Source organism: Drosophila erecta, unplaced genomic scaffold (genome assembly GCF_003286155.1).
Source record: "Drosophila erecta strain 14021-0224.00,06,07 unplaced genomic scaffold, DereRS2 tig00000021-arrow-pilon, whole genome shotgun sequence".
Lineage (NCBI taxonomy): Eukaryota > Metazoa > Arthropoda > Insecta > Diptera > Drosophilidae > Drosophila > Drosophila erecta.
In genome coordinates this window covers 22,248,572-22,269,699 of record NW_020825198.1, presented here as the reverse complement: position 1 = coordinate 22,269,699, position 21,128 = coordinate 22,248,572, and the positions used below count along the sequence as shown (strand labels likewise).

Sequence of the window (21,128 nt, the reverse complement as noted above, 5' to 3'; positions counted from 1 at the left end):
GCGTTGCCTTTTTTCACTTCACTTCATTCCGCCAGAGCTCATCCCTGGCCACCCTCCACGTCCACATCCACATCCCGAGGCTGGCGGGCAGACCTTTCTCCTCACTTTTTTAACATTTCTCCCGCTGGCTCCTGTTTTACCAATGTCATTGTCGGTGGTCATTTGCGCTGCTTACTTCATCCGTTCATTCGCCGTTCGTCCGTTTCATTTCGCCTCGTCCTTTTTTCAGCTTTGTTCCGTCTGCCGTCTCGTTTGTTTGAGGTTATGTTGAATGTCAGTTTGTTATCCTTGTGCAAATCCTTTTATACAAATGAAATTTGCGCCAAATGGCGATAAGCAAAGTACAATAGTGTGCGGATGGTCTGCACAAATCCCCCACTTCCCTCCAACCACCCGGAAACAGAGCTGGTCACCCAACTCCCAAGCTCGAACTGGGTTTAAATGGAAAATCGCACGCTCAAATGCCCGAATTGATTACTAACTGGTTTTCACTAATCCCATTCCATTGCAGACATCAACAAGGGATCACCCATCGACTTCAAGAGCGGCTCGGCCTGCTCCACACCCACGAAGGACACGCTGAAGGGCTACGAGCGGAGCACGCAGGGCTGCATGGGTCCAGTGCTGCCGCCTCGCAGCGTCATGAACGGACTGCCCGCGCACCACTACTCGGCGCCGATGAACTTCCGCAAGGACCTGGTCGCGCGCTGCTCCTCGCCATGGTTCGGCATTGGGTCGATCTCAGTGCTCCTCGCCTTCGTGGTCATGCTAATCCTGCTGACCACCACAGGCGTTATCAAATGGAACCAGTCGCCGCCCTGCTCTGTGCTAGTCGGCAACGAGGCCTCTGAGGTCACGGCTGCCAAGAGCACGAACACGGACCTCTCCAAGCTGCACAACTCCTCGGTGCGCGCGAAGAACGGACAAGGAATCGGACTGGCCCAGGGACAAGCGGGACTCGGAGCAGCAGGCGTGGGATCCGCAGGCGGCGGTGGATCTTCGGCGGCCACTGTGACGACGACCACCTCGAACAGCGGCACCGCCCAAGGACTGCAGTCGACGTCCGCCTCCGCGGAGGCCACGTCCTCGGCGGCCACGTCTTCCTCCCAATCCTCGCTAACGCCTTCGCTGTCCTCGTCCCTGGCGAATGCCAATAATGGAGGTAATTATGCACAACTTTTAATTATTTTTAAATGAGTTTTCGCAAGTTTGGCGCGGCAGCTACCGAGAGGAGAGGGGAAGCTGAGAGAACGATTGAGAGAAAGCCAAGACGTCGGAGTATTTAGCGCTTAGCGCCCTCTGGCGGAGACAAAAGTTGATTGTTTTTGTAGGATTTTTTAGCTCGAAGTTTGCGCCTGACAGATAGACGGCTACGCCGAATGGGGATTATGCGAATGCCGTTTTCATTATTCCTTCAAACGCCTTCCCATTTCTTTCAATTAAAGTTCAACTTGAGCGCGTTCTTTGGGATTTGTCGGGCTAAAATATTGCATTAATTACTTTTTTTGAATTGACAGCAAGGCACGCGGGCAGACAGCAGTTAAAATAAGGCAGCAGAAAGTTTTTAGTGTCACAGTGATACAACGCTTTCTCTCACCCTTCTCTCACCCGACCTCTTCGGCCTCCAAGCTAGGACCTCTTTAACCGGCTAAGAGCTAGACTAGGATTGAATTAAAAACACATTTAACGCTTAATTTAAGAAGGCAAGTGACAATGGGGGGAGTGACTATTCCAAAGGAGCGCCCTAACCACAAGGGCCCTCCTAAAGTACCATTCGATTCGTTCGCTTTGTTCACCTGTAGGAAGAGCGATGTCAACGCAGCTGTCAGTCAGTGGGGCAGGAGCAAAAGGAGGACGACATCGCCGAAGCTTAATCGAGGCGCAGGACGAAGACGATGTGGCTACAGATGGAACTTTCAGCGACTTAATTACAAGCGAAAGCCTCAACCAGCAGGCGGCCGAGAAGTATTTGGCAACTACCCCAGCCCAACGCTCGACCAAAACTTTGCACCGAATGGATGAAGTGTACGGTGCCCAAAGGAGCGAGGACACCACGGGCACCACGGACACCAGCTACGACTATGTCTATGAAGACGAAGTTGAGCCGGAGACCACCCCTTCGCCCACCCGTAGATCCAGGACGGGCCAACAATTTGGCAAATCATTAAACAACAATTTACGCAGCGCTGCTAAATCACTGGTCAACAAGAGGAGGAAATATGACCACGGAGCAGAGCAAGCGAAGCACGTTAGCCAGCTGGAGGAGGATGAGCAGGAGCTGGAGCTTCTCGAGGCGATCGGGATGGCAACGGAGCTGGCAACGGAGCTGGCGACGGAGGCGCAGACCAGCACACCGCCTGCTGTTATTGATGACGATAATCAAAGTGACAACGGCAGCTCAGGCCGAACGCAGGAGACGTCTGTAAGGAGTGACACCGATGACATGGTTGAAATCAACACCCCCCCACCAGAGCCAGCTCAAAGCTCCTTCGCCGCCGTCTCGCACCAGCCTGCCATGGAACATGATTTTCAAATCAAAGGGACCGATGCTGATGGCTTGCAGACGGAGAAACCTGCCACTGATGATATCAATAATGAGCGTGATTTAGCTGACAACTATGAGGTAGACAGTATGGAGCCGACCTCGCCAGGCACACCCCCACAAGGTATAAATCAAGCAGACATCCGCTGGAAGTCGAGCCGCGCCAGTGGTATAGAGTGGCGATTGAGTTCAGGCCCAAGAAATGTACAATTAATACGGGCTTTTATCGATAGCGACTTTTTAAACTAAATTCTAATGTATAAAATGTTTTTTATGAAAATGGAAAATCCACGCATTAAATGTAAGCATCATTTCTTGAGCCTGATTCCCAATTCTATGCCACTAGTGCCTGTTACTCATCCACTTTTTGGTATCAAGGTAAGGAAGGTCAACAAAATGGCAAGGAGTCACCACAATCAATTCAACCCGAATCGGATCGGATGATGAGTGATGCCTCGCACTATGAGGACATCGATATAGTCAAACTAGATGGATTGCCAGTTTCCCATGAAGAGGAGATCTACAAGACGGCAGAAAAGGAAAATATAGCACCGAGGAATGAACCATCTCAGCATATCGATAGGAGTGAAAACGAGGTACTGAAGGACCATCAGCCGGGTGACGAGGAACCACCCCAACTAGAGCCCCTGAAGCCGTATGTGAGTGAGCGAGTGGATCTTCCGGGCAAACGCATATTCCTGAACCTGACCATAGCCACAGACGAGGGCAGTGACTCCGTTTACACCTTGCACGTGGAAGTGCCCACGGGCGGAGGACCACACATCATCAAGGAGGTGCTGACCCACGACAAAGCGAATGCCCAGCACCAGGCAGACAGTTGTGTTCAGGAGCCACCGCCGCGCATGCCCGACTGTCCGTGCAGCTGTCTTCCGCCTGCGGCGCCCATCTATCTGGATGACACCGTTGACATCGACTCCATCGACTCTGCCCCACCAGCTCACACTGTTACGACGAGCACGATCTCGGCACCTACTGACCCCTTCCATAGCGAGGAGAAGCACGAGGAGGACGGGGCTAGAGATGAGGAGCTAACGGCTTCCTCGAGCAGAGCTACTAACCTTCCTAGCACTGAGATCGATAACCACATTGCCGCCTATACTGAACCCACTGTTGGTGCTGGTGGTGTACCGCTTGCATGCCCTGATGTGATGCCAGTACTGATACTGGAAGGTGAATTGTGCACAATGCATTTGTTGCTAACCTCCGCTTTTAGCGCTTGCTAACCAGCGTTTCATAACCCTACTAAGAGCTGTACAGCCTGCTAACTCCTAGTCTATGTAACTAAGCCAGTTTATTTCTCACAAGTCCTCATTTGTACAAATTATCGCAAAGCATCAAATATTGTATTGGCATCACATCAGCATCCAGCACCAGCCTGGTTTAATTCTGTATATTACTCGTGTTCCCATTTACTAACCTCGGGGAATCAGGGAAAACTCCATTGGGGGACTCCATTAGGATTAGGATAAGGACTAAGCCCTGTACAAAATCGTGTAGCACTAGCAAATCACAATATACCCGTACATATTCAATGACTAACCGGAATCTAATCCCGTTCGTATCTCTGTCACATTGCACTCTCGAATTGCCATCGCTTGCCGCCGCTATCGAATCAGGAGCCCGAACATTCCCCGCACGCAGTTTCCCACCGGACGGCACCACCTTTGGCCAGATTACCCTCGGCCAGAAGCTGACCAAGGAGATCCAGCCGTACAGCTACTGGAACATGCAGTTTTACCAGTCGGAACCGGCCTACGTAAAGTTTGACTACACGATTCCGAGGGGCGCCTCCATCGGCGTATACGGCCGACGCAACGCCCTGCCCACCCACACGCAGTACCACTTTAAGGAAGTGCTCAGTGGATTCAGTGCCAGCACACGAACGGCCCGGGCCGCTCACGTAAGTAGTCTGCATCCAGGTTGCCGCTCCTGATCGTTACTAACTCTAGTCACTCTTTTCATGCACCATTCATCCCTCACCCACTGCACCAATCACCAATCACCGCTCGATCGCTCGCTTGGCCTAATTCTGTGCAGCTGTCGATAACGCGGGAGGTGACACGCTATATGGAGCCGGGGCACTGGTTCGTCTCGCTCTACAACGACGACGGGGACGTGCAGGAGCTGACCTTCTACGCGGCCGTAGCCGAGGACATGACCCAAAACTGTCCCAACGGCTGCTCCGGCAACGGTCAGTGCCTGCTGGGACACTGCCAGTGCAACCCCGGCTTCGGGGGCGACGACTGCAGCGAAAGCGTGTGCCCAGTGCTGTGCTCCCAGCATGGCGAGTACACCAACGGGGAGTGCATCTGCAACCCGGGCTGGAAGGGCAAGGAGTGCTCCCTGCGTCACGACGAGTGCGAGGTGGCCGATTGCAGTGGGCACGGCCACTGTGTTAGTGGAAAATGCCAGTGCATGCGCGGCTACAAGGGCAAATTCTGCGAAGAAGGTAGCGCCAGGATATAGGATTCTTTGTCCAAATCCACCTTGCTCTTTCCCATCCCGACACTTTCTAACACTTTCGCTTTGTTTTCCCCAGTGGACTGTCCACACCCGAACTGCTCAGGCCATGGCTTCTGCGCCGACGGCACCTGCATCTGCAAGAAGGGCTGGAAGGGTCCTGACTGCGCCACCATGGACCAGGATGCGCTGCAGTGCCTCCCAGACTGTTCCGGCCACGGCACGTTCGACCTGGACACACAGACCTGTACCTGCGAGGCAAAGTGGAGTGGGGACGACTGCTCCAAGGAGCTCTGCGACTTGGACTGCGGCCAGCATGGACGTTGTGAAGGCGACGCTTGTGCATGCGATCCGGAATGGGGTGGCGAGTATTGCAACACCCGGTTGTGCGACGTCCGCTGTAACGAGCATGGCCAGTGCAAGAACGGCACTTGCCTGTGCGTTACTGGCTGGAACGGTAAGCACTGCACCATCGAGGGCTGTCCCAACAGCTGCGCCGGACATGGTCAGTGCCGTGTGAGCGGCGAGGGTCAATGGGAGTGCCGCTGCTATGAAGGCTGGGACGGACCAGACTGCGGCATCGCACTGGAGTTGAACTGTGGCGACAGCAAGGACAACGACAAGGGTGAGTAGCAGGTTCAGCGAGTTGATAAGCGGACGCTCTAACAGCAATTCTCGATCCTAGATGGCTTGGTTGATTGCGAGGATCCCGAGTGCTGTGCCAGCCACGTGTGCAAAACCTCCCAACTATGTGTTTCTGCCCCGAAGCCCATAGATGTGCTGCTCAGAAAGCAGCCGCCAGCTATAACTGCTTCCTTCTTTGAGCGGATGAAGTTCCTCATCGACGAGAGCAGCCTGCAGAACTACGCCAAGCTGGAAACCTTTAACGAGAGGTAGGTGCTTTGTGGTAGCCAGTTTGCCCTGGACAGTTTTTAGTTACCATTCGAAATCGAGGCCGCTGTGGCTGTGTATAGTTTCCAAAATTGGCGGACAAGCTAAAATCTTCTATTGTACAAAATTGACAGTCTAGTTGGTTATACTCGGTTATACATATACTACCGAAAAATAATAATCAAATAGTTTGCATAATTAATAATTTTCTATGTTTAAATATTTACTTTATCATTTTCGTGCCCTCGTCTAAAAAAAATCCCTCAAACACACCACATACCAAATATCCCATTAAAATCTTGTAAATAATAACCCTATATGTCCTTTGTTAAATCGAACTCAGACAGAAACAGTTAGCCCCTAAGTTAGCCCCTAAGTTTGAGTTAAGATATGCATACGAGTATGTTAAGCATCGGATTAGAATTCGGATTAGTTACTCTTAAGTTGCCCAGACACCGCGATTTCGGTGTGATCGAAACGGAGCTGAGGTTTAGGGTCCCCAAACGATCTGGAGACGCCAAATATCAACACACCCATTCTAGCTAACTAGACCATAGACAACCATGCTAATTCAATTATTTTCTCTCTGCTCTCTTTTCTTCTCCACACGCGCTCCCTAAACCGTGTTTAAAATAATACATTCCACCTACTACTAAATTACTCCTGTTCTACTCGATACTACCACTCACCACTACTACCACTTACTACGCACCTACTCACTACCATTTTACCCACATACGCGTCAAAAATTCCAAACGCTTTGCATTAACAACGATTGCTAAACGCTCTCGTTACTCGGTAATCGCTATTGTTGCCCATGCTCTTTGTTGCGCGATAACGAAAACAAATCATATACTAACAGCATTTTTTGGAATTATTTCAATGCAAGGTAAGCAAGCGAAAAGCGGTACTAAAATAATACTAAAACTACTACTCTACTATACTACTATACTACCATACTACTAATGATTCTCAATGGTTGTTTGGTACACTTTTGTATACTTTAAGTCTCGTTAACTTGGCTCCATTCGCAAATTATTTCGAAAACTTTACCATTATCGTTATCGTTATCGTTATCATTGCCGTTACAATTACAGTTACCATTGCCATTATCATTTCGTTCATAGTGTAGCTGTCCTTGTTTCCTTGAAACTTGAAACTCAGTTCGTTATTATTTTAAGTTCATTGCCCAAACTTATTATCCAGACAACCAGGCCAATACACATTGGGTTTTTAGTTTACCACGTAATAAATCTAAGCTATGGAAAACTCATTCTCCTACTCGTACTTAGGTCAATGCTAGGTCACAAACACGAGCCATAAATAACATACTATATATTGTTCAACTTGTAATACCTTTATGTGTTCAACAGAGTCTTATGTTCTGTGCGTGTGACTTCTTATTATTTGTACTTATTTATTGCTCAAGTAGTTACGAATCCTCAGTTTGATTGCTTGCTAGCCTAGCTAATCTATACCTAGACATACCCTAGAAGCCCCAATCCCTGCGAGACCCGACTAATCCATCTTCTCTGTCCTTTTAACAGTCGATCAGCGGTGATCAGAGGCCGCGTTGTTACTTCTCTGGGCATGGGCCTGGTGGGTGTGCGAGTGTCCACCACCACGCTTCTGGAGGGCTTCACCCTGACCCGAGATGACGGATGGTTCGACCTAATGGTGAACGGTGGCGGAGCCGTGACCCTGCAGTTCGGACGCGCACCTTTCCGGCCGCAGTCGCGCATCGTGCAAGTGCCATGGAACGAGGTCGTCATAATTGACTTGGTCGTCATGAGTATGTCCGAGGAAAAGGGATTGGCCGTGACTACGACGCACACCTGTTTCGCACACGACTACGACCTCATGAAGCCAGTGGTGCTGGCCTCATGGAAGCACGGATTCCAGGGAGCCTGTCCCGATCGTAGCGCCATTCTGGCTGAATCTCAGGTGATTCAGGAGTCGCTGCAGATCCCGGGAACGGGCCTGAACCTGGTGTACCACTCGTCGCGTGCCGCCGGCTACCTGTCCACCATTAAGCTGCAGCTAACGCCAGATGTGATTCCCGCATCGTTGCATCTAATCCATCTCCGCATAACAATCGAGGGAATACTGTTTGAGCGAATATTCGAGGCGGATCCTGGCATCAAGTTCACGTACGCCTGGAACCGACTCAACATCTACCGGCAGCGCGTCTATGGTGTGACCACAGCCGTGGTGAAGGTTGGCTACCAGTACACCGACTGCACTGACATTGTGTGGGACATTCAAACAACTAAGCTGAGCGGCCACGACATGTCCATCTCGGAAGTGGGCGGGTGGAACCTGGACATCCATCACCGCTACAACTTCCACGAGGGAATCCTGCAAAAGGGAGACGGCTCCAACATATATCTGCGCAATAAGCCGCGCATCATCCTGACCACGATGGGCGATGGCCACCAGCGGCCGCTGGAGTGTCCCGACTGCGACGGCCTGGCGACAAAGCAGCGACTCCTGGCACCCGTCGCCCTGGCCGCCGCTCCAGACGGTAGTCTTTTCGTCGGTGATTTCAACTACATCCGCCGCATCATGACCGACGGCAGCATCCGCACTGTGGTCAAGCTGAACGCGACCCGTGTCTCCTACCGCTACCATATGGCCCTCAGTCCGCTCGACGGAACGCTCTATGTTTCGGATCCGGAGTCACACCAAATCATTCGGGTGCGGGACACCAGCGACTACTCGCAGCCGGAACTGAACTGGGAAGCGTTTGTGGGCTCCGGGGAGCGCTGTCTGCCTGGTGACGAAGCGCACTGCGGCGACGGGGCACTGGCCAAGGATGCGAAATTGGCTTATCCGAAAGGCATTGCGATTTCGAGCGACAACATCATGTACTTTGCCGACGGAACTAATATCCGAATGGTGGACCGGGATGGAATCGTAAGCACTCTGATCGGCAACCACATGCACAAGTCCCACTGGAAGCCCATTCCCTGCGAGGGAACCCTGAAGTTGGAGGAGATGCATCTTCGCTGGCCCACTGAGCTAGCAGTCTCCCCGATGGACAACACGTTGCACATAATCGACGACCACATGATCTTGCGCATGACTCCAGACGGTCGTGTGCGCGTCATCTCCGGCCGGCCCCTGCATTGCGCCACAGCCTCCACTGCCTACGACACGGATCTGGCAACCCACGCCACCCTGGTGATGCCGCAGTCCATCGCGTTTGGCCCACTCGGTGAGCTGTACGTGGCGGAGAGCGACTCGCAACGAATTAACCGGGTGCGCGTGATCGGCACGGACGGAAGGATTGCTCCGTTTGCTGGTGCCGAATCTAAGTGCAACTGCCTGGAGCGCGGATGCGACTGCTTCGAGGCAGAGCACTACCTGGCCACCAGTGCCAAATTCAACACGATCGCCGCCCTGGCTGTCACACCCGATAGCCATGTGCACATCGCGGACCAGGCCAACTACCGTATCCGCTCCGTTATGTCGAGCATCCCGGAGGCAAGTCCGTCGCGGGAGTACGAGATCTATGCACCCGACATGCAGGAGATCTACATTTTCAACCGGTTCGGACAGCACGTGTCCACACGCAACATCTTGACCGGAGAGACGACCTACGTGTTCACCTACAACGTAAACACCTCCAATGGCAAGCTGAGCACCGTCACAGACGCGGCTGGCAACAAGGTGTTCCTGCTTCGGGATTACACCTCCCAGGTAAATTCGATCGAGAACACGAAGGGTCAGAAGTGCCGTCTGCGCATGACCAGAATGAAAATGCTTCACGAGTTGAGCACTCCGGACAACTACAATGTGACCTACGAATACCACGGCCCCACCGGTCTGCTGCGAACCAAGCTGGACTCCACCGGACGTTCCTACGTGTACAACTACGATGAGTTTGGCCGCCTCACTTCCGCAGTGACTCCCACCGGGCGTGTCATCGAGCTGAGCTTCGATCTGAGCGTAAAGGGAGCCCAGGTGAAGGTTTCGGAGAACGCCCAGAAGGAAATGTCTCTGCTGATCCAAGGTGCTACCGTTATTGTGCGCAATGGCGCGGCCGAGTCGCGCACTACCGTCGACATGGACGGCTCCACCACGAGCATCACGCCATGGGGCCACAACCTGCAGATGGAGGTGGCACCCTACACCATTCTGGCAGAGCAAAGTCCACTGCTTGGCGAGAGCTACCCGGTCCCAGCTAAGCAGCGCACCGAGATCGCTGGTGACCTGGCCAACAGATTTGAGTGGCGCTACTTCGTGCGCCGTCAGCAGCCACTGCAAGCGGGCAAGCAGAGCAAGGGACCGCCACGTCCCGTAACCGAAGTTGGACGCAAGCTGCGCGTGAACGGAGACAACGTGCTGACCTTGGAGTACGACCGCGAGACCCAGTCGGTGGTCGTCATGGTGGACGACAAGCAGGAGCTGCTTAACGTGACCTACGATCGCACTTCCCGCCCCATTAGCTTCCGACCGCAGTCCGGCGACTACGCGGATGTGGACTTGGAGTACGATCGATTCGGACGTCTGGTCAGTTGGAAGTGGGGTGTCCTGCAGGAAGCGTACTCCTTCGACCGCAATGGCCGTCTGAACGAGATCAAGTACGGCGATGGCTCGACAATGGTCTACGCCTTCAAGGACATGTTCGGCTCCTTACCACTGAAGGTGACTACGCCCAGACGATCCGACTATCTCCTGCAGTACGACGACGCGGGGGCCCTTCAGAGCCTGACTACACCTCGAGGCCATATCCACGCGTTCTCCCTGCAGACTTCTCTGGGCTTCTTCAAGTACCAGTACTATTCACCAATCAACCGACACCCCTTCGAAATTCTGTACAACGACGAGGGTCAGGTCTTGGCCAAGATCCACCCGCACCAATCCGGCAAGGTAAGTAAATCAAACAGAAATAGTACCAACTATAGGAGACTGTCCCATATCTATTGAAAAGCCTTTTAAAATCGTCATACTTGCTTAAGACAGATTGTAAAAAAAAAAAAAAAAAAAAAAAAAAAAAAAATATTATTTTAAATTAGCTTTGAATCTTAGCCAGAATCTTTGGCGAATAAAAATTAAATATTCCTAATATTTTCAGGTGGCATTCGTACATGACACCGCCGGACGACTGGAGACCATCCTCGCGGGACTATCCAGCACCCACTATACCTACCAGGATACAACCAGCCTAGTAAAGTCTGTGGAGGTGCAGGAGCCGGGCTTCGAGTTGCGCCGAGAGTTTAAATACCACGCCGGCATTCTGAAGGACGAGAAATTGCGCTTCGGCTCCAAGAACTCGCTGGCCTCTGCGCACTACAAGTACGCCTACGACGGAAACGCTCGACTCAGCGGCATCGAGATGGCCATCGACGACAAGGAGCTGCCAACCACGCGGTACAAGTACAGCCAAAACCTGGGACAACTGGAGGTCGTGCAGGATCTGAAGATCACGCGCAACGCCTTCAACCGAACAGTCATTCAGGACTCTGCCAAGCAGTTCTTCGCCATTGTGGACTACGACCAACACGGTCGGGTCAAGAGCGTGCTAATGAACGTGAAAAACATTGATGTGTTCCGCCTGGAGCTGGACTACGATCTCCGCAACCGCATCAAGTCGCAAAAGACGACATTCGGTAGGTCGACGGCATTCGATAAGATTAACTACAATGCCGACGGCCATGTGGTTGAGGTCCTGGGCACCAACAACTGGAAGTATCTGTTCGACGAGAACGGCAACACTGTTGGCGTGGTCGACCAGGGCGAGAAGTTCAATCTGGGCTACGACATCGGAGATCGAGTCATCAAGGTGGGCGATGTGGAGTTCAACAACTACGATGCCCGCGGCTTCGTAGTGAAGCGCGGCGAGCAGAAGTATCGGTACAACAACCGCGGTCAGTTGATTCACTCATTCGAAAGGGAACGGTTCCAGAGCTGGTACTACTACGACGACCGCAGCCGCCTGGTGGCCTGGCACGACAACAAGGGTAACACCACGCAGTACTACTACGCCAATCCGCGCACTCCCCATCTCGTGACCCACGTGCACTTCCCCAAGCTCAGCCGCACCATGAAGCTGTTCTACGATGACCGCGACATGCTAATCGCTCTGGAGTATGAGGAGCAGCGCTACTACGTGGCCACCGACCAGAATGGCTCGCCACTAGCCTTCTTTGATCAGAATGGCAGCATTGTCAAGGAAATGAAGCGAACGCCGTTCGGCCGAGTCATCAAGGACACTAAGCCGGAGTTCTTTGTGCCCATCGATTTCCACGGCGGACTGATCGACCCGCACACCAAGCTGGTGTACACCGAGCAGCGGCAGTACGACCCGCACGTGGGCCAGTGGATGACTCCGCTGTGGGAGACGCTCGCCACCGAGATGTCACACCCGACGGATGTGTTCATCTACCGCTACCACAACAACGACCCCATCAACCCGAATAAGCCGCAGAACTATATGATCGACCTGGATTCCTGGCTCCAGTTATTCGGCTATGATCTGAACAACATGCAAAGCAGCCGCTACACCAAGCTGGCCCAGTACACGCCGCAGGCCTCGATCAAGTCAAACACGTTGGCCCCTGACTTCGGCGTGATCTCCGGCCTGGAGTGTATCGTGGAAAAAACAAGCGAGAAGTTCAGTGACTTTGACTTTGTGCCCAAGCCGCTGCTGAAAATGGAGCCAAAGATGCGCAACTTGCTGCCGCGTGTCAGCTACCGACGTGGTGTGTTCGGCGAAGGCGTGCTCCTCTCTAGGATCGGCGGACGGGCGCTGGTTAGCGTTGTCGACGGATCAAACAGCGTGGTACAGGACGTGGTGAGCAGCGTGTTTAACAACTCGTACTTCCTGGACCTGCACTTCAGCATCCACGACCAAGACGTATTTTACTTCGTAAAGGACAATGTCCTCAAGCTGCGCGACGACAACGAGGAGCTGCGTCGCCTGGGCGGCATGTTCAACATATCAACGCATGAAATCAGCGATCACGGAGGCAGTGCCGCCAAGGAGTTGCGCCTGCACGGTCCCGACGCCGTTGTCATTATAAAATACGGCGTTGATCCCGAGCAGGAGCGCCACCGCATCCTAAAGCACGCCCACAAACGGGCAGTGGAGCGTGCTTGGGAATTGGAGAAGCAGCTGGTGGCCGCCGGCTTCCAAGGGCGTGGCGACTGGACCGAGGAGGAGAAGGAGGAGCTTGTCCAGCACGGCGACGTCGACGGCTGGAACGGAATCGATATCCACAGCATACACAAGTATCCGCAACTGGCCGACGACCCCGGCAACGTCGCTTTCCAGCGGGACGCGAAGCGGAAGCGACGCAAGACCGGCAGCAGCCATCGGAGTGCCTCCAACCGGCGCCAGCTCAAGTTCGGCGAGCTGAGTGCGTGAGTGGAGGCGTATAGAGAGAAGCTAGTGGTGGAGGCGGAGCCAGAGACAGAGCCCGAGGAGAGTGACACGACCGACGAGGAATATGGCGACCAGGAGGACTACCTAATAGCCGTGGGCAAAAAGGAGCCAAGGGACAGCAGTGAGGCACTGGACGAGCAGATTTTGTAATTAGGTGAAATGCGCAAACTATGCGACCACAACAAAAACAACCGAAACAACAGCACAACTCTCGATGACACAACACAAAATAAGACAAGATACAAAGGAAAAGCCAGCATTGAATACACTAATTAATACAAACTTTAATCATGCTTAAAGTTTAGTATTAGCCACAACGCAGCCCTCGAATAACCGAAGAAACACACAACACTGGAACAGAAATATGTATGTTGATGTTGAGTTTAGGCTTACAATAGGCGTATGTTTAGTCCATGTGTGTAATGTTTAATGTAATTTTTTGAATCAGAATCAGTGTCCCCACGGGCAAACAGCTTGCAGTGGCATTTTAGGTCAGGGTGGGTATTATTTAAATTGGTCCACCAACCGATTTAGGTCGAGACAGCATTGCATAGATCGAACCAATTAAAACGGAACAAGATCGTTTTTTTCGGTAATCGGAGTTTGGCCAAAACACAGCCCAACAAGCCAGTGGCACTGCAATGTCAAACGATGAGTATTACACAGCAAAATATGCTTACGATAAGTACAGATGTTAAACTACGAAATGAATAAATGTAAAAAGATTCAAGTTCTGCATAGTAGCTCCCTAGTCTTTGGTCCAAGCCTGGCCCACTCCAACACAGTCCACTCTCATATGGCAACAGAAATGTTGATCACCGCTTCTTAACCTACTTCTTCATTGCTCAGTGTATATACGAACGAAACTTCTCAAGCCTCTACTGACAAAAAGCGCGTAATTATCCTTTAATCGAACCCACTTTTTAGCGAAATAGGTCTCTAAGCCGAATGCTCGAATTTAAATTTACCAGACGCGTCTACCTAATTTGGATAGCCAAGAATCAAAACGAATTTCTACCAGTCCCCTTTAATGCAATACAATACTCTATCGACTCCTTTCACTCATTTTATGATGTTAACTGTTGAATTTATTCAAAGGAAAAACGCATTAAAAACTTTTTACAAATTGTGATATATATTTCTAAACATTTCATTTGACAACTTGAAGTGTAACGAAGAAAAACTCGAATTAACTCAAATCGAACCGAAAGTAATAGCAAACGCATGTACTTTACTCATTTTTGTAAACATAGTCTCTTACGATTAGTTTTATGCTGCAATATTTAGTTCTTACCGTTTGCCATGTTAATTATAAAAGCGTAATTTTTTGTAATGATCCCACCCGGGAATGTCGTCACATAGGGTTTAGTTTCTTTTAATTACTCTTTTTTTTAACACTCACAGCAAGATAAAATTTCTGTACTTCCTAAAATTTGGCTGAAATTTTGTCGGTATTTTGTGTTTGAAATTATTATTGAACTATTTATAATTAAAACTAAACTATTGACTATTGAAATATTACCTAGCATAAAATATAGTGCGCATATGGACTTGCGCGGAACTTAAACATACCCCTATAACCATAAAAACACACCTTGTATTATAAACACCCATACATACAACTAAACGTAGGCTTAAGAATTAGACTAAAGACAAAGCTCGTAAAAACAAAAAGGATAAGCACCTAACTAAAGTGAAAATAAGCGATTGATTCTGTTTTCTGTTTCATGTGAGAATAGATCAGAATATTACAGAAGATAACTGCGTAGTAATTAGCTAAAGTGTTAGTAATTTTATTAAATAAAATTATAAATGAAATATGGATAAACACTTCAAATCTAAATTAAGGTATGCATCATTATCTGCATTCGTGTATTCAAATTGTAAATCTTTCACTGTGTAAAGGGGTAGAAACGTTCAGTACTTAGCTCGTTACGCAGAATGAGATGTTACAAACTAACGAAAATTGTAAAAATCTGAAACCCGTATATGTATGTGTATGTAATAATATTAAGCAGCATTATATTAACCAAAAAGCATATAACAAAACAAAAAATTGAAATCAGCATAAAGAAAACTGCAATGCGAACAATTGTGACTGAAACAAGGAAAATATATAGATACCAAGCGGTTGCCGTTGTCGAGCTCGACTGTGCTTCAATCTCGTACATACCCCAGGTCCTCTGTTCTTAAAATACTTTGATCTGTAAATTTCGAGGATGGGGCAAAAGCTTAACCTACTTAATTAGTTGAGATCATGATTAGACCTATTAACTGACTGCAACGAAAATGGCGACACATTTAAAGGCAGCCAGTCCGTTGAGGCAGTTTGAGCATGCATAAATTGCGAACAATAATTGTATTTAATGTACGAAATTGTCTTTAAATTATACAGATACCGAGAGAAGTGCAGGGGGTATAGGCTATAAATTACAAATCGAATGCAGACAACAAAGGACAATTGTACACACAGAAATAATTATGGCAAGCCGATATACATACATGATAAAACATCCATATAAATATATATAACTAATAATATTACGAGTAAAAAGCGATTTCAATAAAAATGAAAATATAAAAAAGCCATCGTTGTATTATTTTATTTGGAACTTTAAAGCGAAAATGTAAGTGATGTGGTGTCATAATCGATGGAGTATGGGTTTATGGTAGGGATAATATTTTAAAGCAAGCTATCTTTGATCCATTAAAACTCTTGCTATATAGATAAACTGTAACGCTAAATCTAGAATATTAAAGAAATAGTAGAGCCCGGGGAAGAGATCAAAATCAAGAAAGCTATATATGGCTTGCAACTTTTTTGAAAAGTTGACAACATTTATTTAAGTTTCGATTCGTTTTCAATTAAATACCAATAGCACGGAGCTTAACATAAGGCGCGTCCCAAGGGATTCTCCGTAAAGATAGCATTTCCAGAAGGCTGGTTGATGAATTTGGAGTATGGAGCGGAGGGTAGTTCATAGCCTGCTGACTGTTTCAGTGCATCCTGGCTTCGAGCTAGAACAAGCAATTTTCCGCTAAGGTTTTTATCGATGGACTTCAGTTCGGTAACCTTTTTTTGGTGATCAACAACGTAAATATAAAAGTTGACTCCATATAAACCAAACAAATGCTCCAACTCGCTGCGAAGCGTAGGTAGGGAAATAATTTCCTTGCTAACGTTGTGCTGCAGAAATAAAGACGCTTTGCTGCTATTTCCAAATCGTGGCACCAGATCTTCGGCCAAGGATATATTCAACCACGGCAAGCTAGGAAGCTGTAATTCCTCAGTGGAACAAATCGTCAACTTTAAGGGAACTCCTTTGAGATCGACAAGCTCACTAGCTATTAAGCGCTTCTTGGACGCCTGCACAGAAGAATAAGGAGCAAACTCGGACTTAACGGCCGTCTTGATCATACTGGCATAGTTGGCCAAAACTTTGGTTAGCTGAGCCTGTGCCTCTACGATCTCTTTCTTAGCTTTGTTATCAGCAGTTAGTTCATAAAAGATAAGAACAGGATCGGTCGGTATAAGTTGAGCCTTCTTCTTTAGTTTCTGCACTCTATTTATGACCTCACGAGCCAAACCCTCTTCGAGCAATTCTTCGTTAGGCGTCATGTCCAACAGCACCAAAACCTCATTATCGCTGTGGGCCTCAAAGTTGCCGCCAACCTGCTCAGATGTGCAGTAAATGACGCGAACTTCATTAAGCTCAATTCTTTGATCCAGAATATCAAAGTAGCCTTGCGAAACTTGCTTCTGTATTTCATCATCCTTTAGTGCCTTGATAGCAGCCATAACCGCTTTAAAATTGCCCTTAAGCCGCTGTCCTAGCGCCTGTAAGAATATGTAATAACAAATTAGTTATCTTTAAACATAAGAAACACATTGTTAAACAAACCTTGTGGTCAGGCTCTGCTCTCAGTGTTACACCATATTTTTCCTTATCAGAGCTCAGCGTAAGTTTTCGAACATTAAGTTCGCTAAGAATAAAGTCCTGCAAGCTCTTGATAGCTTCAAGGACTTGCGTGTCCTTGTGAATAACAATGATCTCCGAAATAGGATACTTAACCGGCAAGGTTCTTCGATCCCGCATAACACGACCAAGCTCAACGACTGATTGCATCAAAGCTACCGAGCGCTCAATATCGTTTCGAATAAATGATTTCTGGCTGACGGGCATCATCTGGTAGTGAACTGAGTCAGCATGTTCCAGGGTTCCGGCTGGCTGGAACAATACCAGCCGCTGGAATATGTACTCCGTAAGGTACGGCGTGAAAGGAGCCATCATCTTAACCATTGTGTATAGAACATCGTAAAGCGTGTCAAGTGATTGAATGCACTGTTCTGCTCCCAATTCTCCTTTGATGCGACGGCGATTGAGTCGGACATACCTGAAAGGGAATACGCGTTAACTAAACTTTTAATCATTCAATTTTAATTAAATTTACTTACCAATTGGTAAGTTGATCAATGAACTTTGTCAGCCGGGGCACGACGGTGTACAGGCGATACATTTTCATCTCGGTGGCGAAGAACTCGAGTAAAGACTCCTTGAAAGACGAAATCCACACATCAATTACAGAGGCCTTGTCCATATTCTTCAAGTGGCGTTCACGATCATAAGTGTATTGTCCATTTCCTGCCAAATCCTCCTTCTCATATCGAACGATGTTTTGCAGCAAGAATCGGTATGCATTGTACCATGGCAGGAACACATCCTTGATTATGTCGCGCACACCTTCTTCCTTGAAACGCAGACTCTCGGCCCTTACGACGGGCGAATTAATAAGGTAAAGTCGGAGGGCATCCGCTCCATACTTATGGACCACCTCCATTGGATCGGGGTAGTTCTTCTTGCGCTTGGACATCTTCTGACCATCAGCAGCCAAGACCAGCCCACTTGCAATGAGGTTCTTAAATGGTGCCTTGTTAAACAGCGCCGTCGAAATCACAAGGAGCGTGTAGAACCAGCCGCGTGTCTGATCGATGCCCTCGGCTATAAAGTCAGCCGGGAAATTGTTCATAAAGTCTTTTTCGTTTTCAAAAGGGAAATGCTGTTGTGCGAACGGCATTGAACCTGATTCAAACCAGCAGTCAAAAACAGGAGCTATGCGACGCAGTGGTGGATTTCCAGGAACTGCCGATGGTATTTCAATGTGGTCGATACTTTCTCTATGCAGATCCTCAATCTGAACGCCGGAAAGCTCAGCCAACTGCTTGGTGCTGCCGATAACGACGGTCTCATCCCCACTAGGCGATCTCCAGATAGGAATCGGCGTGCCCCAGTAGCGATTGCGGGAGATCTAGATATATAGATTTGATTTTAAAAGTCCGCAAGGAGTTACCTTTACAACACTTACAGCCCAATCTCTTGCGTCTTTAAGCCAGTTTCCAAAACGCTTCTCCTTGACAAAGTCCGGCACCCAGTACGTTTGGGAACTGCAATCTAGCAGGTTTTTAGACATGTGCTCGACGCGTACAAACCAGGAAGGAACAGCCTTATAGATAAGAGGCGTGTCTGACCGCCAGCAGAATGGGTAGCTATGCTTCACCTGGCCACTGGAAACCAAGTTGCCTCGTGCCTTTAGTGCAGCCATGATTGGCTTATCAGCATCCTTCACGTATAGGCCCTCGAAATCGGTGGCCTCGTTAGTAAACCGTCCTGCATCATCAACTGGGCAGAGAACCTGACTGGACTTTGTGATGAGGCCTGCAGCCAGGCACACACGATAATCGTCTTCTCCGAAATAGGGAGCATTGTGAACAATACCCGTACCGGAATCCTCGGTCACGTAATCGTCGACCAGGACGCGGTAAGCCTTCACCTCAGCTCCACGATTCGCGAAATAAGGAAAAAGCGGCTTGTAGTGCAGGTCCTTTAGGGTTCTGCCCACAAATTTCTCCTTCACTTCGTACTCTGTCTCCGATTTGTACACGTAAGACAGACGACACTCTGCAAGCACAAAAAGACGATCGCTTTTTACGTCGCGCACTTTTACGTAGGTCATCGTCGGATTAACGCAGCATGCGAAGTTAGAGGGCAGTGTCCATGGCGTGGTGGTCCACACCAGGAGGAAGGTATTGGGCAGCGAAACGGTCTCCAGTGCAACAACAACGCAAGGGTCAACTACCTCCTTATAGTTTTGGTTGGCCTCGAAGTTCGAAAGGGATGTTGTGCAGGCGGTGGAATAGGGCATCACCTTAACGCCCTGATAGACCAGACCTTTGTCGAACAGTTGCTTGAAGATCCACCAAATGGACTCCATGTACCATGGATACAACGTCTTGTAATCGTTCTTAAAGTCGATCCAGCGACCCACGCGCGTCACCACATTCTCCCACTCATCTGCGTAACGCATGACAATCTTCCGGCACTCGGCATTGTAGGCAGCGATTCCCATCTTGGCCACGTCCTCGGGACCCTTGATGTTCAGCATTTTGTCAATCTCGAACTCCACGGGCAACCCGTGGCAATCCCAACCGAAGCGACGGTCCACATGGTATCCCTGCTGGTATGCGTACCGTGTGACGATGTCCTTGATGGTGCCAGCCAGGATGTGTCCGTAGTGGGGCAGTCCGGTTGCAAAGGGAGGTCCATCGTAGAATGTGTATCTAGAAGAGGGCAAATTAGCACGCACTAATCGCCAAAGTGAGTGGCTGATGCAATCGTCTGCGACACTTACTTGGGCTTTCCCTTCGATAGCTGGCTGCACTTTTCAAAGATATTGTCGTCTCGCCACTTCTGGAGTACATTCTCCTCTTCGGCCGGGAAGTTGATGTTCTCCGGCACCCGACACACGTCGTTCCGCTCTAGTTTTTTTCCCATGGCTGTCAAAGTGCACAGTTGTATTATTTCTAAAGTAACCGCGATTATTCACCCACCTTTTATATCAGAAATCCAACGAACTTGCGGCGTTTTTGCGTGGCACACAACGTGCCCAATGGTGTGGAACTAGTTCATTAATCGCTCTATTCGGCCGTTGCTATCGATAGTCAGTTCCAATGACCTGTAGCCTCGATAATCAGCTGAGAACAGCACTGAAAACAAAAAAGAGCTTATGAGTAACGAAAGTAAAATAAATTTGTTAGGCTTTTATTACCATACGAATGGAAACTAAAATAAAAGTTAGTTTGCAAAGAAGCCATTGCCAATCGAATGAAGGGTATTTAGCAATTAAGGGCACTACATTTCCAAATAATATGAATTACCAACTGGTATTACATTGTAATTAGCTTTTAAGTTGATTTACTGTCAAATTCAATTAAATACAAAAATGTGATCTCAAAACATGATAAATGATACTTCAAGAAATAGCCTTATGAACTTTGTTTATTTTAGCATTAAATTTTTTTTCAACAATCAATAATTTACATATGTAGAAGAATGCGTGTGTTTTCTTAAAACATATCTCCAATATAATCAAACACTTACAGCTTACACTTTAATAGGCTTTAAGGCTCATGAGATCAGAAACTGGCCCAAAAATTATATATTTGTTGATGGCCAATATTCGGGCCCAGAGGATAAAACAAAATACATACATAATATGTATACATACATATTCAAATGTAAGCATATGAATGAAAACTCATTTTCAGATTTGATTCAATGTAAATAAAACGCGGCGGTCTAACGAGCGCGCTCGATGACGCTAAAATTGTGTATTTCTTAGACGGTATTTAGTATTTTTTTTGCAGCCTAAATACTACTGTCCAAAGACTTCGATTAAAATTTTGCAACCAACATTTTTGTGTCGGTTTTATTATGGTTACGATTTTTTTGCTTTGGACGCCTGTTTTGTGGCCTGAATTCTAGCCCT

At 48.6% G+C, this 21,128-nt stretch overlaps 2 protein-coding genes across 5 annotated transcripts in view; one reads left to right on the top strand and one right to left on the bottom strand.

The window, feature by feature from the left end:
- Window positions 1-15,127, top strand: part of LOC6544136 (teneurin-m) — a 113,574-nt gene extending 98,447 nt beyond the window's left edge. Inside the window, exons 1-9 of one of the 4 annotated variants that reach the window (XM_026976828.1) lie at window positions 1,197-2,666; window positions 2,921-3,733; window positions 4,180-4,463; window positions 4,601-5,012; window positions 5,103-5,648; window positions 5,709-5,916; window positions 6,777-6,803; window positions 7,462-10,789; window positions 10,995-15,127. In XM_026976828.1, coding sequence (XP_026832629.1) covers window positions 1,811-2,666; window positions 2,921-3,733; window positions 4,180-4,463; window positions 4,601-5,012; window positions 5,103-5,648; window positions 5,709-5,916; window positions 6,777-6,803; window positions 7,462-10,789; window positions 10,995-13,286 — 8,766 coding nt within the window. In that variant the 5' untranslated portion in view covers window positions 1,197-1,810 and the 3' untranslated portion in view covers window positions 13,287-15,127. Of the gene's footprint in view, window positions 1-511; window positions 1,163-1,196; window positions 2,667-2,920; window positions 3,734-4,179; window positions 4,464-4,600; window positions 5,013-5,102; window positions 5,649-5,708; window positions 5,917-6,776; window positions 6,804-7,461; window positions 10,790-10,994 lie in introns of those variants that run through there. The other 3 variants (XM_015157442.2, XM_026976829.1, XM_001973694.3) reach the window with 3 other exon arrangements.
- A 983-nt stretch (window positions 15,128-16,110) lies between these two features.
- On the bottom strand, window positions 16,111-20,300 carry LOC6544135 (isoleucine--tRNA ligase, cytoplasmic). The gene is made up of 6 exons (XM_001973693.3): window positions 20,191-20,300; window positions 19,992-20,136; window positions 18,669-19,920; window positions 17,761-18,611; window positions 17,207-17,699; window positions 16,111-17,142 (listed from the first exon to the last, which is right to left on the bottom strand). Exons 2-6 carry the CDS (start codon window positions 20,132-20,134, stop codon window positions 16,192-16,194), a joined length of 3,690 nt encoding a protein of 1,229 aa, XP_001973729.1. The 5' UTR covers window positions 20,135-20,136; window positions 20,191-20,300; the 3' UTR covers window positions 16,111-16,191.
- Between the last annotated feature and the right edge of the window lie 828 nt (window positions 20,301-21,128).